The sequence below is a fragment of the Gymnoscopelus microlampas genome (assembly GCF_963454915.1).
Source record: "Gymnoscopelus microlampas genome assembly, contig: SCAFFOLD_70, whole genome shotgun sequence".
NCBI classification, from domain to species: Eukaryota; Metazoa; Chordata; class Actinopteri; order Myctophiformes; family Myctophidae; genus Gymnoscopelus; species Gymnoscopelus microlampas.
This window is the reverse complement of record NW_028155780.1, coordinates 136,779-150,513: the sequence shown is the minus strand read 5'-3', so window position 1 is coordinate 150,513 and position 13,735 is coordinate 136,779. Positions and strand designations below refer to the sequence as shown.

Below are 13,735 nucleotides of genomic sequence, written 5' to 3'. Positions count from 1 at the left end.
TATTAATTAAGAAGAGAAACTCTTCTCATTCTCAACAATAACAATAACAGACAACAAGGAAGGGGTAACTTATTGTGTTCATAACTTGTCAACTGTTAAGTAACTTTTTCATGAAAGACTTCAATTATAATTCATAACCTTTATCACTTCAAGTTGCCCAGGATCAGAGTATTTTATTTGTTTGCAGTCTTGCATATTATGTAGAATAATTAATTTTCACAAATTGTTCTTTTCTTTTTTCTTTATTTTTAATAATCCTCAATTATTTAATAATTATTTGTGAAAATGGAAATAAAAAATACAAAAAATATATTCACTAATGTTCAAATTCTCAAGACTTGGATTGGGGTAAGTCTGTGTACATCATGGCTCAGATACACCACAACATTGGGATCCCCCTGTATTTGTCTAAATACTTCCTAAATGTTAATGAAGTCCATGATCATAACACCAGAGGAAGCTCCACAAATCATGTTCAACCCAGATTTGGCTCAACAAAGGGAATGAACTCGTTCTCATGCTATTCATCAAAAATGTGGAACGCCCTACCAAAAGGAGTAAAGGAGTGCAAACCCCTACTCACTTTCAAAACTGCCCTAAAGATACACCTTCAGGAGGCTGCAATTCGAAAATGGCCCTGTCTAAGTCTTAACCGCCCCCCCCCCCCCCCCCCACCCTATTTCTTTTTTTCTCTTGTACATTTATTTTCACTCTTCACACCAGTAACCTGTAAGCTGATTGTATGACTTTCTGTATAGTAGTTGTGTATATCTGTCTGTCTCTTATATGTCATCATGATTTGTGTGCATGGGGATCTCATCTTAAACAAGCTCAGTGCTTAATGAGCCTCCCAGTTTAGTAGACCTTGTATTGTGATTTTTTTGTACTTCCATGTACTGATGTTCTCATGTCTTACTAAATAAAGTACATCAATCAATCAATCAGGGATATACTTGTACATCAAGCCACCTCATGCCACAGAAACAGGAGATAAGCTCCTGCCCTATGGGCCACATGGCTCGGGAATAATTAGTTCTCAAGGCTACCTACTTACCCACCGATGTAATCTCATATTATGTTTTTTTTTGTTTGACAGGAAGTAATTCAGATTGGAAAAATTCTCAACAATTATACCTTTATATATTTTTTGGCATCTATTGTCAACTATGTCCCCATTACGACCACAGATATTCTCTGAAAGTGTGAGAAAAAAAGCTTAGTTAAAGGGCAAGACCACTTTGGTAGAGGTTTGGGTTGTGTAGTTACCAAAGTGGTCTTGCCCTTTAACTAATACTATGTTGAGCAGGGTCGACTCTGTACTTGATCCTTTCTCTTTTCCCTCTACACCAAATCTCTTGAGTTTGTAGATCAGTATTTTTTCAAATACCCTCAGCAAAGGGATGCTAGGGTTGAAGTGGTTACACCTCAAATCAAGAAGCTTTAAAAAGCTTGTCAAAGATCTGTTATCTCACACAGAGCAGACTAACAGACCCATTTCTAGACCTCTCACCCCCTACAAAGGCACACCATAAAATCAGTTTTCATAGTTTTCACCTACTACCAAACTTTTAACAGGCATGTCAGGCTTTCATGAGCTTCTGTTTCATGACGTCATGCACTTAGCGGCTTGAGCTGTGTGACAGACAAACCCTGTTCTAGATGCTTTGGTCTACTCTGTAGAAAAATTTACAATTTGTTGCAGTTTTTCTTTTGTATTGCATTTGTGAAAACTTTTGGATATTGTAATGAGAATAAAACATGTTAAAAAGGAATATTGAGTGATATTTAATGATGGCTATGAATATCCGGATATTATCAATGTCATTATATTTTTTTGCGGATAGTGACAATACGTACTGAGGTGTGGGTGGTCTTCAGGTTCCTCCTGTTTAATAGAAATGTCCCTGGCTGAGTCTGGAGAGTTCATCTTCACCTGCAGTCTGGACTCCACACACTGGTCTGAAATGAAGCAATTGAATAAGGACTTTAATAACTTCTGACTGTACTACATGTACTGTAGTAACAATCGTGTTGATAAAGTAATCAATCAATCAATACAACTCTTCATTATTTAGCTGTAAATTCACTTTCTTCGTTCTAAAATAATAGCAGAGGAAAAGAGACAAGTTGTATCTTTGTTATAAGAAAGTTACTGTAAGTTTGACTACCTGTAAATAAAACACTACATACCTATCCTGTACAACTTTACTACAGGTTGCAGCATTGCATCAAACAGTCCATGTCTCTGGTCCATCTGTCGCTGTTCCTCTGACCATGTTAATGATCTTTTGGAGGCCATCTCTCTTGATAGCGTAGATCTCTCCCTGTGGTTCTCTGTGGAAATCACCAATAGAATAAAACATTTACTTATCATTCATCAATATTCATAAAATATTTCAGAGTGCTGAGCTATGGTGTAAAAGCTTTACTCCACTATAATAGAGACATATAAAATGCCTCAGATACATTACAATCTCAGTTTTACAGTAAATGTGGTTTATTTCTTTTCTTTTTTTTACACTACAAGACCTTTAAGATTAAAGTCTGACACACTATCAGCACTACAAGACTTGAAGGTCAGTAAGTATTTCTGAGTTTCTCAAAAGCAGCGCTGAGAGTGATCAGTTCAACACTGAATACCTCATAAACCGTACTGATGAGCTAAAGAGAACGATACTGATTAATAATAATACATAATCCACCTTTAATTGACCTTTGTGATAGGAGTGATCAAAGTAGGGCTGCTCAATTACTACAATTATATTTTAACTATGGCTTCCAAAAGAATGTGAGAGAACACACACACACACACACACACACACACACACACACACACACACACACACACACATACACACACACACACACACACACACACACACACACACACACACACACACACACACACACACACACACACACACCTGGGTGAGTCAAATCAAAGTGTGGTTCCTTAGTTAACGTTCCTGGACGTCCCTCAGTCCTCCAACCGTCACAGGGTCAGGTTCCAATCTCATCCCACGTTGTCAGAGGAACACAGAGTGAAGCCCTGGTTGCTCAAAGCTCTACCTTAGCATTAGCGTTAGCATTAGTCCATAAAACAAACAGTATTTGAACGTCGTGTGTAAATTCCTCCTGTTTTCATAACTTTACACAGACTGTCGAACAAAGACAATCTCAGACACAAGTCACACAAAGGTTTGTTCACTGTAAACTTATAATATAACAAACTTTCTCTGCATCACGTTCACTCTCTGCTGTCTGTTTGTCTCTCTCGTTCACAACGGACGACCCGGACCAGAGAGGGAGGAACAACCGGATACGTGTCTGTCCGTCCCTCTCTCTCATCCGTGTTGAAACACACACTACTCTTGAGTTCCCGCAGATTGTTAACCCCACAAATGCTGCTTTACATCATAAAACATGAAACATTGTTTTTAAACAGAACTGTTTACATACAGTTCAGAGTTTTGTTTATTGTACCAGAATGTTCTGGGAAACAGACAGTTCTGTATAGATAGATTGATTGTAATGGATGAATTTCACTGGGCCAGGCTGACCTAAAATGGTGTAACTAATCATTAGATTTCATAATAAAAAAATAACTTTAAAAAAAAAGTACACCAAGTCTTAGGGCCATAAGAAGGTGTAAAACAAGACCCACAATCCTATTTTGTCAGATCTGTCTGCAAATGGTTGTTGGATGTATATTAAATGTACTGTATATAACCTATATAATTGAGATCTGAAGATGCATATACGATATACCGTACCTGTTTTTAAAATCTTTGTATTTGTTTTACTTGTTTGTTTCGTCTATATTATTTCTTTATTTTAAGTCTTCCTGTAACTGCAGATAACTGTGACTGTTATCATGTGATGTGATGTGACAATAAAGTTGAGCATTCTGATTCCTGCCTCCAGACTAAATTCTTCCACACATCCAAAATAAAGTAATGTTAAGAGATCATAGCTTATGTTTCACCTTCCTGATAACAATTCACTAAACAATTCATAATAATGAAACATATCACAATATAAATGTAATACAACTTATAATTATAATAATGATCATAGCCCTCCCATTAATTGTAACAACTACTGTCATGATTCTTTAAAAAAAGTTACATGCACAGTATTTTTCCCTCAGTTAACTGATATCTAATAAGTAAAATAATTGAAATAGTGCCCCATTCATTGGGCATGTAATAGAACACAGCAAAATTATATCAAATCATAATATTAAAACTGTAAAATTCGAGTAAATCAGTTCTAGCTTATACAATTGATATGGTTTACATGGTCATTTATAATATAAAAAAATAATAACACCGCACTATTGTGCAAAAAATATGTATTGTGGTAAAATTAATACTAATAATAATGTTACAGATAACACTTCTAACTGATTGTTGTAATGTTTTAATAGAAAATAAAAAAGCTTGTGGAATGTATCCTAAAGATGAGTCCTAATGAAAACTTCTGTTGACAGGAGCAGTATAAATATCCATTACATTTTAAAATGTCTATCCAACCCCCTGACAACATACAGCTGTTTAATTTGATCCCTCCAGGGAAGGTAATTTAGTAGAAAGTTGTTTTTTTCCCCTTGGTGTGAATACGTTGATGTCTTCTCAGAGATCTTTCCTGACTGAAACTCTTGCCAAACACATTTAACATTGTGACAAGAGAACAGTTTCCTCCAGTGTGGGTGCTGTGCGGAAAATGTACCCTTCGCTGGGGCGTTTCACTGTTTTAGTGCTCCTTCAGCAGCCACTGCTTAAAAATGTTGGTGCTTTTCGGCGTTAGTTGAGTCTTCTTTCACTTTCTCCCCGCCGTTTGATTTAAATGACATTAAATCATAATATAAAAACTATAGCTGGGGAATGACTCCAAAAGCCAAGTCCTAATGGAAACTGTTGACAGGAGCAGTATAAATATACATGATATTTGTGCCTCTCTATTCAACTCCCTGACAACATACAGCTGTTTAATTGATCCTCCCAGATTTATAGTGGAAAGTGTTTTATTTTTTCCCCTTTTGGTGTGAATGCACTGATTTTCAGAGCACTTAACTGACTGTCACAATGTTTACAGTGGAAAGGTTTTTCACCAGTGTGGAAACGCTGGTGCTTCTTCAGAGAACCTGACCGACTGAAACTCTTGTCACAATGTTTACAGTGGAAAGGTTTTTATCCAGTGTGAACACTCTGATGTATAATCAGGTCAGTTGACACAATGAAACTCTTGTCACAATGTTTACAGTGGAAAAGTTTTTGCCCACTGTGGCGTATTGTACACCAATGCTGGTGTATATTCTGGTGAACTGACTGATTGAAACACTTGTCACAATATTTACAGTGGAAAGGTTTGTGGATACGCTGGTGATACCTCAGAGAACCTGACTCACTGAAACTCTTGTCACAATGTTTACAGTGGAAAGGTTTTTCTCCAGTGTGAACACGCCGGTGTGTCTTCAGGGAACCTAACTCACTGAAACTCTTGTCAAAATGGATTTCTAAAATGTAAAACCATTCTTCCTTTGTCCATGTTCTATGTAGAAAATGAGCTATTGCCTACTTAGATTGACCAGTTTATAACTAAAGGTTATTACAGGTGTTTCTGGAAACTGACAGCCTAAACTCAGGCTTCAACGTTTTAGCAAGATTTCAGCTAAATACATATTCTATATAGATGTGACAGGGTCAAAGCAGGGGGGTGAAACCAAATTGTAACATTTTTTATTGATGATGAAAAACCTGTATTACGCACTTAAAAACATCATTCTCTTAACTATATTTCTGCACTGCATGTTTTATGGTTGACAATGTATTTCCCCCCGGTCCCCGAGCCACTTGACATTGGACTCCCCTATAGGCTGTGTGACATTGGCCTTGTGACAGCGGACGGCCAATGTCCCCAGGTCACGCTGGTGGCAGAGCGAATGAGGGCGGAGTAGGGTGTGGCCCACCTTATTCAAAAGTGAGCGCGAGCCACTTGGACAGCAGAGAGACAGGCATACAGGGCAGTGTGGAAGTGACAGCCAGAAGGGACGGTTGTGCACAGGAGGAGCAGACATACCACGGAGCAGAGGTGGGGAATACAGTGATCGCGGCACGTACCAAGCCACCAGCAGCGGACGGTGAGCAGACGGCGCAGTAGCAGCAGAGACGGGGAGGACAGACAGACGAACCAAGGAACGGAGGAGAGGTCCAGTGGCGATAACGTTGCGCGCTTCACACCCTCAAAGCCAGACGTACAGTCTGGCGGGCGAGTAAGTGTCCTTCTATGCAACGTTACCTTTATAAACCCACGGTCCTAAACCTCATATGTGAAATATACCTGAACAGATGAACTGGTTCTAGTTTCTATGATTGCAGGCAATACGCACGAAGACAAGAAGAGACAGTGATTCCTGGCCTAAACCCCCGCTCCAGTTAAACCCCATATAAGGACATTCCCACCTTTTGCATTGAACCGTGATGAGTATATGACATATATCAATTGAATTGGCACTTGGCACTTTACTGCTTCAGTAATAGTTGGCACTTTAACGCTAAATTCATTATTTATTTGCTATAGTTTGCACAAGCCCTGTCTGTTTTTAGTGTTTGGTGATTGTCTGTATTCCTGTATTTTAGTTAGTTAGTGGGCGCATTAGGAGGTTGAGGTTTTAGAATTAGTGTTATATTTTGTTTATGCTTTTCAATATTTTATGGCTCATAGACGCCACTGTATTAGCTTAATAAAATAGATTACCTTTTTATACAAACCTGTTTCCGTCCAGCTTTCTCCAAGGGATATGTGTTGAAGTGTTGTTCTCATTTAAAAGTATTGTACTTACCTGGGTAAACTCGAACCTGTGAATAGCCTAAGAAAGAGTGTTACAGAGGACCCTACCTCTTAAATAAAAAGGTGGCGTAGTCTTGCAGTACCTAACAAACAGTATTATTCTCACAGTAATTACGCACCCCGCACTTTACCGTGCAACTGATATTTTATTGTTGTGAGTTTAATGTGTATTGTTATTTATTTATTATTGAGACAAAGTAAAGAGTGTCAGCATTCTAAAAAGAAGTGGCAAGTTACATGTGACAACCTGGCCACCGTCACATATTTGGCGTAGCGCGGCAGGACTGGGTAGAGAACAACACAAAATCCCTAAGAGAAACTGTATTGAAATTCTGCTGTTTTGCTGCTTTTTGTTTTGTTTTGTTTGGTTGAATCAAGAAAGTAATGATGATGATGCCAGTGTATCCAGGGGCACCGTGGCTACCTAAGTTTTCGGGCATAGAAGGTGAGGAGAAATACAGGGAATGGAGAGAACAGATTAAAGGATTATTGGGCACTCAGGATTTAACAGAGGAGAAAAAAGTTGCTTTTGTAGTACAGACCCTTACTGAGGAAGCTAAGCGACAAATTAGTGTAATTGACAAGGAAGATCGCAATACAGTGGCCAAAGTCTTTAAATGTTTAGACACGTTGTATAAAACATCTGTTTCTGCTTCCCAAGCTCGTGCCTTGTTCTATGGCTGTGCGCAACGCGCAGGCGAAAGTGTGCAGGCTTATATTTTGAGGCTTAGAGAGTTGTTCTGCGGGCTGCGGCGGCTCGACCCAGACACCGCTCCCTCCGATGCCATTCTGCGAGAGCAGTTACTTGTAGGACTGTCTGAAGGCCCTCTGGGTCAAGCCTTAAGAATATATGCCCGTCGAAACCCCACAGAAGACTTCGCCGCCCTAAAAAATGAGGCCTTCCTACTAGACACTGAACATAGAAGAGAAGGGACTGCTGAAATCTTGTGCCATGCTGTTAAAGACGCACTGAAGTGACATTTTCGGTCATTTTATTTTGAAGGTTCAGCCTGAAACGTCGGCTCAACGACTCTAATCCAATCAGAAGGTCCCATCCCTTCAGGCTATGGGACGTTGGATCTCAATCACTTCAGCCGTGGGCAACACGGCTAGTGTTTGTTTACAAGTGAGAGAGAGACGGCCAGTGAAGCGCGTTTGCTACTACCTGGCTTATTTCTAACCTATAATGTTTTCAGATACATATTTTAGTGTGCAGATGAAGTTTAAAATGAGTAATACACTCATCTTCAATGAGATTCAAAACGGAGTATCTCTGTAATTAAAATCAGCTGTGTTTGAAGAACGTGCAGCTATGGGAATCAAACAGGTGCATGTAATCAAGATTCATTTATATTCACGAAGGTCGAGTTATGTCATCACGCAGCACGTTTTCGTTTACAGGAAGTAATTAAGATTGGCTTTTTAGGGACTTTAGATGTAAAAATACACAAAAATGTTTTATTTTTATTTTTTTTGGCATCTATTGTTAGGTATGCCCATATGATGACCACGGATATGCTCTAAAAGTGTGAAAAACATATTTTTCATTTCACTACACCTTTAAACCTGTCTCTATCCCAACACCCTCACAGGAATCTGAATGGAGAGAGAAACTGAAACAGGAGATTATGGAAGACGTCAAATCGCAAATGCAGGGGTTTACGCAGGAGCTCATGAAAGAGATCAGACCGCTCCTTCGACCCAACACCACCGATACACGACCTCGCGGTTCGCCTCCATCTGAACGACGCCGGGAGCCGTACCAACGCAACGAGTGGGATGAGGGAGGTAGGCCGATCTGTAGGAGCTGTAGGCAGTCTGGGCACATTGCTCGCTTTTGTAAATCTGACCCCAATCATTTAAACTAGTACGCCCTGTCGCCGAGGTCCGGGAGACAGGGGTGCAGCGCGCACTCGCCAGATCAAGGGCTAATGAAGTGTTTATTGGGGACTGTCCGACTATTGGGATCACTATGGGAGGAGTCCACTTAAGGGGGTTACTGGATACTGGGTCACAAGTCACATTAATGCAGCAAAGCTTATTTGAGGAAAAATTCTCACACCTAACGTTGGGAAATGGGCCCCTTGTTTTTAAATTACGCGCCGCTAATGGTCTTGACTTACCGTACACTGGCTATGCCATATTGGACCTAGAGCTGGAGGGAATGAAGATCCCAGGGAGAGGAGTTGTAATCGTGAAAGATGAACATTGTACTCAACCGCTGATTATTGGGATGAATGTCGTGAACGCTGTATGGCATGCCCTCTTTAAATGGCCTGGGAGGCCTGTGTTTCCATGTCAGCAGGGAAGGACGCTGTGGAAGGACGCATTCGCCACCTGTAGGAGGGTGGAGGCAGTGACGAACGAAGATGGGTCCATCGGTTATGTGTGGCCGGTCGGCCGGCGGAAGATTCGAATCCCCGCGCAGAGTGAAGTGATGATCTGGGGCCGCGCTTGGAGAGGACCAAATGGAGCGGACTACGAGGCCTTGATGGAAGCCTTGCCGGATGGAAAAGATTTGGGAGTGGCCCGTGCCCTCGTCACGGTGCGCCACGGACGTGTTCCCATACGAGTGTGCAACCCACACGCATATAGTCTGGTCCTGGACCGCCACCAGAAGCTGGGGAGGCTGTACCCGGTGGAAGAAGCGGATGTCCGAGGCGGCAGGGACCTGAGCCTGTCCCTGGGGACCGACGGAGAGGTGGAAGTGGCCGTAATCAGTGTGGAAGATGATGGACCACTGAAGACCCTGCCCGAAGAGATGTAAGTGTTGACGGAGCGTGATGACCTGCCGGAGGCGCAGAAGAGAGAGTTACACGAGATGTTGTGTCGGTGGAAGAAGGTGTTCGCCATCCATGACGAGGATTTCGGACGGACGGACGTCGTGCAACACCAGATACCGACCGGAGACGCGGCACCCATACGAGAGCGACACCGGCCGTTGCCGCCCTCCATGTACCGGGAGATGAAGACCCTCCTGAATGAGATGCTGGAGAAGGGAGTCATCAAGGAGAGTTGCAGTCCGTGGGCGGCACCTATCGTACTGGTCAAGAAGAAAGATGGCAGCTGGAGGTTCTGCGTCGACTACAGGAAACTTAACGCCGTGACGCACAAGGACGCCTTCCCCCTACCCAGGATAGAAGAGACGCTCACCAGCCTGACGAAGGCGCAATGGTTCTCCACGTTAGACCTGGCCAGCGGGTATTGGCAAGTAGGAATGGATCCCCGGGACCGGGAGAAGACCGCCTTTACGACCCCGCTGGGCCTGTTCGAGTTTCAACGCATGCCGTTCGGGCTTTGTAATGCGCCCGCGACGTTCCAGAGGCTGATGCAGCAGTGTCTGAGTGGTCAGGTGACAGAATCCTTGCTGGTATATCTTGATGACATTATAGTATATTCACCTGACTTCTCCTCTCATCTACAGCACCTCGAGCTCGTCTTCCAACGCCTGTGGAGACATGGACTGAAGCTGCGGTTAGACAAATGCAAACTTCTGCGGAGGGAAGTGCAATTTCTGGGCCATGTCGTGGACAAAGAGGGAGTGCGGCCCGATCCGGAGAAAGTGGTGGCAGTGCGGGACTGGACACCACCCTCAACGGTCCGCGAGGTCCGCGCGTTTCTAGGTCTAGCGGGTTACTATAGGCGTTTCGTGTCCTCTTTTGCTGCTATAGCACGACCCTTAAACAACTTATTGATAGGAATCCCAAATGACGTAAAATCCCACCAGTGTAAAGTCGAGTGGACTTCGGAGTGCCAGCGGGCGTTTGATGCGTTAAAGAGTGCCCTCACACAAGCCCCGGTGTTAGCGTATGCGGATTATACACAGCCTTTTGTGGTTTACACTGATGCGAGTGGCCGTGGGTTGGGAGCGGTTCTAGCCCAGGTCCAAGACGGTCACGAACGTGTAATAGCTTATGCAAGCCGCAGTCTCCACCCGACCGAGCAGAATGACGCAAATTATAGCTCGTTCAAATTGGAGCTTTTGGCCCTTAAATGGGCCGTGACCGAGAAGTTTAAAGATTATCTCACTGGCGCTCGATTCACAATATTCACGGACAATAACCCTGTTGCGCATCTCCAAACGGCTAGATTGGGAGCTGTGGAACAACGGTGGGCTGCTCAACTTGCGTCGTTTACTTTCGACATCAAGTATCGACCGGGCAAAAACAACGCCAACGCTGATGCCCTATCGCGGTTCCCAGTGCAGCCTGTAGATGTGGCGGCTGTACAATCGACGCCAGCAGCCCGGGAGGATGAGTGGAGAGAGACGCAGGATCGGGATCCAGATGTGCAGGTGGTGAAGAGGTGCGTGGAACGGGGGAGAGCCCCTAATATGGTGGAGAGGAAGAATTGGACTCGGGGAGCGCGGCAACTGTTACGCCAGTGGAACAAACTGATTATACGAAATCATGTGTTATATAGGAAGGTGACCGATCCTTATACCAAAGAACAATACTCACAGATCATTTGTCCAGGTTCACGCAGAGAGGAGGTATGGAGAGGAATCCACACGGCCGCGGCGCATGCTGGGTTGGAGAGGACCTTGGCCCAGCTGCGACGTCGGTTCTATTGGCCAGGCATGGAGGGAGCGGTGCGTCAGTTACAACAGGGTTGTGTCGCCTGCAGCCTGCAGAGGAACAGGTCAGAGCCTCGGGCCCCCTTACAACCCTTTGAAGTCTCATATCCACTAGAAGTAATAGCCATTGATTTCCTCACATTAGGTAGGCCTGCTGATGCGTGGCAAAACATTCTGGTAGCTACTGACTTATTCACCCGTTATAGTTGGGCTATTGCCACCCGAGACCAGACTGCGCACACCACTGTCCGTGCGTTATGGACGCATATTATCCAGCCGTTCGGCTGTCCGGCCCGGTTCCACTCAGATCGAGGCCCCAACTTCGAGTCCGAGTTAATGCACCATTTATGTCAGACTTATGGTATTGCAAAAAGTCGCACCACTCCGTACCACCCGGCTGGGAACGGTGGAGTGGAACGATTTAATCAGACATTACTGAACATGTTGCGATCACTAGACACTGATAAACAAGGAAGATGGAATGAGCACTTACCCGAGTTAGTTCATGCTTATAACAACACGATCCATAGTGCTACGGGTTATGCCCCCGCCTACTTAATGTTTGGCCGACATTTGAGGCGCCCTATAGATGTCCAGTTAGGAGTGCAGTCAGCGCAAGAGCGCATGGGAGTGGGTGGCTGGGTACAGGACCACCAACAGAGAATGGCGACAGCTTATAGGACCGCAGGGGAGAGGATGGGAGAAACGGCCAAGAGGAGAAAGCAGGTTTATGACCGTAGGGCCGGTATTACACCCCTATTACCAGGAGAGAGAGTGTGGATTCGAAATAGGAAGAGAGATGGCCAGGGGAAATTGAGTACGTGGTGGGACCCCGAGCCTTACGCAGTGATGGAACAGGTGGGAGCTACGGGGTTGGTGTACCGAGTCAGACCCGAGAAGGGGGGGCGAGAAAAGACCATACATAGAAATGCGTTGAAAGTGTGTGTAGCCCCCAGGTCGCCCCACGAGGACCCCCCAGCTGTAGTGCAGCCCGAGCAGGTAGAAGCAACAACGCCGCAGTATTATGGGTTTCTCTCCGTCCCGAGAGCACCAGATGAGCCACGGCGCTCGGGAAGAGCAAATATAGGCCAGCCACCCCAGAGGTATGGACATGATTAGGGACAGTTGCAGGGACTGGCAACGGAAAAGTGGGGGGGGATGTGACAGGGTCAAAGCAGGGGGGTGAAACCAAATTGTAACATTTTTTATTGATGATGAAAAACCTGTATTACGCACTTAAAAACATCATTCTCTTAACTATATTTCTGCACTGCATGTTTTATGGTTGACAATGTATTTCCCCCCGGTCCCCGAGCCACTTGACATTGGACTCCCCTATAGGCTGTGTGACATTGGCCTTGTGACAGCGGACGGCCAATGTCCCCAGGTCACGCTGGTGGCAGAGCGAATGAGGGCGGAGTAGGGTGTGGCCCACCTTATTCAAAAGTGAGCGCGAGCCACTTGGACAGCAGAGAGACAGGCATACAGGGCAGTGTGGAAGTGACAGCCAGAAGGGACGGTTGTGCACAGGAGGAGCAGACATACCACGGAGCAGAGGTGGGGAATACAGTGATCGCGGCACGTACCAAGCCACCAGCAGCGGACGGTGAGCAGACGGCGCAGTAGCAGCAGAGACGGGGAGGACAGACAGACGAACCAAGGAACGGAGGAGAGGTCCAGTGGCGATAACGTTGCGCGCTTCACACCCTCAAAGCCAGACGTACAGTCTGGCGGGCGAGTAAGTGTCCTTCTATGCAACGTTACCTTTATAAACCCACGGTCCTAAACCTCATATGTGAAATATACCTGAACAGATGAACTGGTTCTAGTTTCTATGATTGCAGGCAATACGCACGAAGACAAGAAGAGACAGTGATTCCTGGCCTAAACCCCCGCTCCAGTTAAACCCCATATAAGGACATTCCCACCTTTTGCATTGAACCGTGATGAGTATATGACATATAGCAATTGAATTGGCACTTGGCACTTTACTGCTTCAGTAATAGTTGGCACTTTAACGCTAAATTCATTATTTATTTGCTATAGTTTGCACAAGCCCTGTCTGTTTTTAGTGTTTGGTGATTGTCTGTATTCCTGTATTTTAGTTAGTTAGTGGGCGCATTAGGAGGTTGAGGTTTTAGAATTAGTGTTATATTTTGTTTATGCTTTTCAATATTTTATGGCTCATAGACGCCACTGTATTAGCTTAATAAAATAGATTACCTTTTTATACAAACCTGTTTCCGTCCAGCTTTCTCCAAGGGATATGTGTTGAAGTGTTGTTCTCATTTAAAAGTATTGTACTTA

The 13,735-nt window shown here is 44.1% G+C and overlaps 1 protein-coding gene across 1 annotated transcript in view; it reads right to left on the bottom strand.

Annotated features, from left to right (window-relative positions):
* The window catches only part of LOC311041267 (uncharacterized protein), a gene marked incomplete at both ends in the record, with an annotated part of 54,063 nt that overhangs the window by 13,657 nt on the left and 26,671 nt on the right, over positions 1-13,735 (bottom strand). Inside the window, 2 exons of the mRNA XM_084086168.1 lie at positions 1,858-1,959; positions 2,191-2,334. Of these exons, the coding sequence (XP_083942294.1) occupies positions 1,858-1,959; positions 2,191-2,334 (246 nt within the window). The remainder of the gene's footprint in view (positions 1-1,857; positions 1,960-2,190; positions 2,335-13,735) is intronic.